At 31.6% G+C, this 3,751-nt stretch overlaps 1 protein-coding gene across 1 annotated transcript; it reads left to right on the top strand.

Moving 5' to 3' along the window:
- Positions 1–353: 353 nt before the first annotated feature.
- On the top strand, positions 354–1,323 carry LOC112514663. The gene has a single exon (XM_025121252.1). The coding sequence runs from the start codon at positions 459–461 to the stop codon at positions 1,179–1,181; it is 723 nt and encodes a 240-aa protein (XP_024977020.1). The 5' UTR covers positions 354–458; the 3' UTR covers positions 1,182–1,323.
- Positions 1,324–3,751: the final 2,428 nt, after the last annotated feature.

Raw genomic sequence — 3,751 nt, 5'->3', positions numbered from 1 at the left:
TTTAGTTGATTCGTACGGTTGATGAAGACACCCAACTGAATGTATCAAAGTGTGAATACTCAAATGAAAGGTTTATGTTGAAAAATGGAGATATTTAGGGGTAGTTTGTGTAAATATTCCTAATGACATTGACCAAATCAAAGTTTGACAAAATCCCATGTGTGTGTGTAGTCAGTCATGTTTTGATGTTAATTAAATAGCCTCGTGATCGTACAAAATCCTTAACCCCTTCTACAAGAAGTCAAAACACCCTTTAGAAGCTTCCCTTCACACCACCACCCTTTAAATTTCCATCCCTTTTCTTTTGAGTAGTAATAATTCCGAGCAGTTGGACCACAAACCCTTCATATAATCTTTCATTTCTCTCTCTATAATCTGTATTCATCCCCAACCAGTCCAGTTATAAAGCTCTAATTTTTAAGAAAAGAAGCCTAATTTCGACGAAAAAGAAACCCACCATGGCTTTCATTTGTGGATCTTCTGGCAACCAAGAAGACGACTTTGAAGTTCTTTGGCCATCTCAAAGGAAAACAACAAGAAGACACAGTTTCTGCAGCAGAAGCAATAAAGACAGCAAGAATCCATACTCAAATCGTGGTCTTGATAAATTTGAAGCTCTTTTGGCCGATCTTGATGGCAAGCGACAGAAGATCTTTACTCAAAAAGGGTCTGAAGATATCTCTTTTGTTCGGTTTGTCTACTCGAATTCGAATGATGTCAAACCCATTGTTGTCAAGATCAAGGATCAAAGAAAACAAGATCAGAAACTCAAGGCCGAAAACCCTAAAACCGCTGAATTATCTCCACCGCATCCGCCAAATAGCAACAAAACTGGCGGTGGCACGAGGGTGGAAGGTGCAAAACCGTCGATTGATCTATGCAAGAAGAAAGATCAATGGAGAAGAAAGGTTGGGGATTGGTGGAAGCCATGGTTTTGTTTGCCTCTTTTTGTGATCTTGATCTTGGTATTTTTGGTGTTCTTTGGCCGGTCTTTCGCGATATTATGCACGTCTTTAGGATGGTATCTGGTGCCGGCGACATCTGAAATAAACCCGAAAAGGCAGAAGAAGATGGTGAAGAAAGAATATGCAAGAAAATCGAGTGAAAAGATGATTATATCTCCAAGAAGCATCCTCAACAGTGAACCGATGAACAATCAACCCCATCGGAAAAGCTTTTGATTTCAAGTTTTTTTGTTGTTAGTTTTGAATTGTGGATGATGGGTGATCCTGATCCATGTACATATTTTTTTATTTGGTCACATTTTTGAATATTGTAGCGGTTGGAAACTTGGGAATTGATTCAATGTCCATTGAACAACGACTCTAAGGGCCTGTTTGGTTCAGACATGGGAATGAAAATGGGAATGAAAATGAGAATGACCAGGAATGAAAATGGGAATGAATACTGCATTGATGCTGTTTGGTTAATACAGGGAAATCATTATCATTATCATAGATGTTGTTTGGTTGCTTAGCATATATAATAACTGGAAATTTTGTTTTATAGCATTGTACTACCATTTTATCATTTAAACATAACTTCAAAAAATACAATACAAAAGTTTCATCCAATTTTATAGCATTGTACTACCATTTTATCATTTGTGCATCTATATGTGTTATTTCTTCTGCATATAGGTGTGTTATTTCGCTGCAACAAGAAGACTATAATCTGAGTTAGGAAAACTATAATCTGAGTTAGGAAGACTATAATTATATATTATGTTTAGCCAAAATTGGAACTACAGATATAGATTATTTCACAAACCCCCTTTCTTCCTAGTACTCCCAAAAATTTCCATCTTTTGAAGATCCAGCATGCCATATGAGATGTATATACACTTTTTAGGGGGCATCAAGACTAAATAGGGTCATATGAGTTTACAGCAATTAATGACTTATTCAACATTGTCAAAAAATCTTACAAAATTTTCAAAGTTTAGTCCTCTACACGATACTCAGATTAACAGGGATGCTTGTAAATTCACAGCCAACAAATATATACCAAATGTAGAAGATCTTTTAAGAGGAAGGTAAATGAAAATTCAACCAAATGTAATAGAAATCAATATTTCTTGATAGAACCTCAACCTCTGAAAAATGAAGTACACCAAAACCAAATTTACTAGTCGGCAGTCGGTAGTCGGTAGTCGGAGACTCGGAGCCGGTCAGTCGGCGCCGGCGGTCTGTAATTTACTAGTCGGACAGTAGCCGTATTTTCATATAATCGACAAATATATGAAAAGAATCACCATTCATCAAACCCATTCATCAAACCCATTCATTTTCATTGACATCTAGACGCAGATCGAAAACATGAATGTAAGTTAGGTTAGAAAAATAGGAACATACCTATAAGAGATTCTCAATTTCTGGAAGACGATTACTTGGAAGAGATAGTTGGAGGCAGCCGATTTTTGAAGAGATCGCTTTCTTGAAGAGGAGTTGGAGGCAATAGATTTTTGGAAGCGGGAATGAAAATGCATTCCCCCCAAATTGAGTAGGAATGAAAAGTTGGGCTGTTTTTGGGAATGGGCCCATTGCATTATAACAAACCAAACATCTCCTATTATATTCATTTTCATTAATTATTATTAATACCCCCAACCAAACATCTCCTAAATGTTATTTTCATTTTTTATATTAAATTTGGATAATAATATTCATTTCATTTTTATTTTTAAGAAATGTAAATACCTTTAAGGATTTATAGTTTTTTAAAAAATAAACAACTTGTCAAGTTTCATCAGCTGATTTATTTAAAATTTTATATTTAAATTTTATAAAAAACCAACTGATAAAACATTTCAAATACAAGATAAATGTTAAGTCTTGTTAATATATATATAGAATAACATTGTATAAACTAAATTTCATATTATTTTCAAGAACCAATTACATTTTTTTATATTCTCAGTAAATCTTATATTTTAATACATAATTAATGTTTAATGGAATACAAGTTTGAATTAATATTTGAGTTAAGGTTGTAAAAACATATATAAAAAATACAACATGTTGCCAAGTCAAAGTAATTTCTTCCCCGGATAGGTAATTATGTTGATACATTCAAGTGGTTAAACGTCTCAATATTGCAAGTGGCTTTAAATATCATATCTTATATTTTTTTCAAAAAAAAAAAAAAATTTTGTTCAATGAAATTATTTTTTAGTTGAAATAAATATCATCAATATATTAAATACTCGTATTCTACGGTATCTAAAATATGTAGAAAAGATCAAAAAACAGAAAGAAAAAAAAACCGTTAAATTTTGGAAATATTTAATAAATATATATCGATTTTCAAATCCTTCTCATAAAATGGGAAAATATGTAATAATGATTAAGTTTTTTAGTAATAAAAACAATTTTATTTTTTAAAATAAAAATAATGTGGATATTTATGTTTTAGTAGACTATTCTCTGAAATAGAAGAATGGAAAAGAGAAGATAATTTAAGAATTTTAAGTTCATATATTATGACAATTTTCAAAAAAAATAATCTTATCTCCTTAATGAGATAGAGTGTATTTTTTTTTTCTAAACTAGAAGGGTACTCGCATGATGTAGCGAGATACATATCGATTTTAACGTTCATTTTATTCTGTCCATGTTAGTATAATACGGTTTTATGTGGTATTAAGAAAACGATAATGATTTTATTTGGAATAAAACATAAATTTGAAAATATCATAAAATTAAAAAAAAATATCCATATTAGTATCAAATTAACTATTTAAAAGTCTCAT

This window comes from Cynara cardunculus (genome assembly GCF_001531365.2).
Source record: "Cynara cardunculus var. scolymus isolate 2C chromosome LG 6, CcrdV1, whole genome shotgun sequence".
NCBI classification, from domain to species: domain Eukaryota; kingdom Viridiplantae; phylum Streptophyta; class Magnoliopsida; order Asterales; family Asteraceae; genus Cynara; species Cynara cardunculus.
The sequence above is the reverse complement of the archived record's forward strand: the minus strand, read 5'-3'. Positions and strand labels throughout refer to the sequence as shown.

Bases quoted from the DNA above. Each gene is read 5' to 3' on its own strand.
- LOC112514663 (XM_025121252.1), top strand. From the start codon at position 459: ATGGCTTTCATTTGTGGATCTTCTGGCAACCAAGAAGACGACTTTGAA.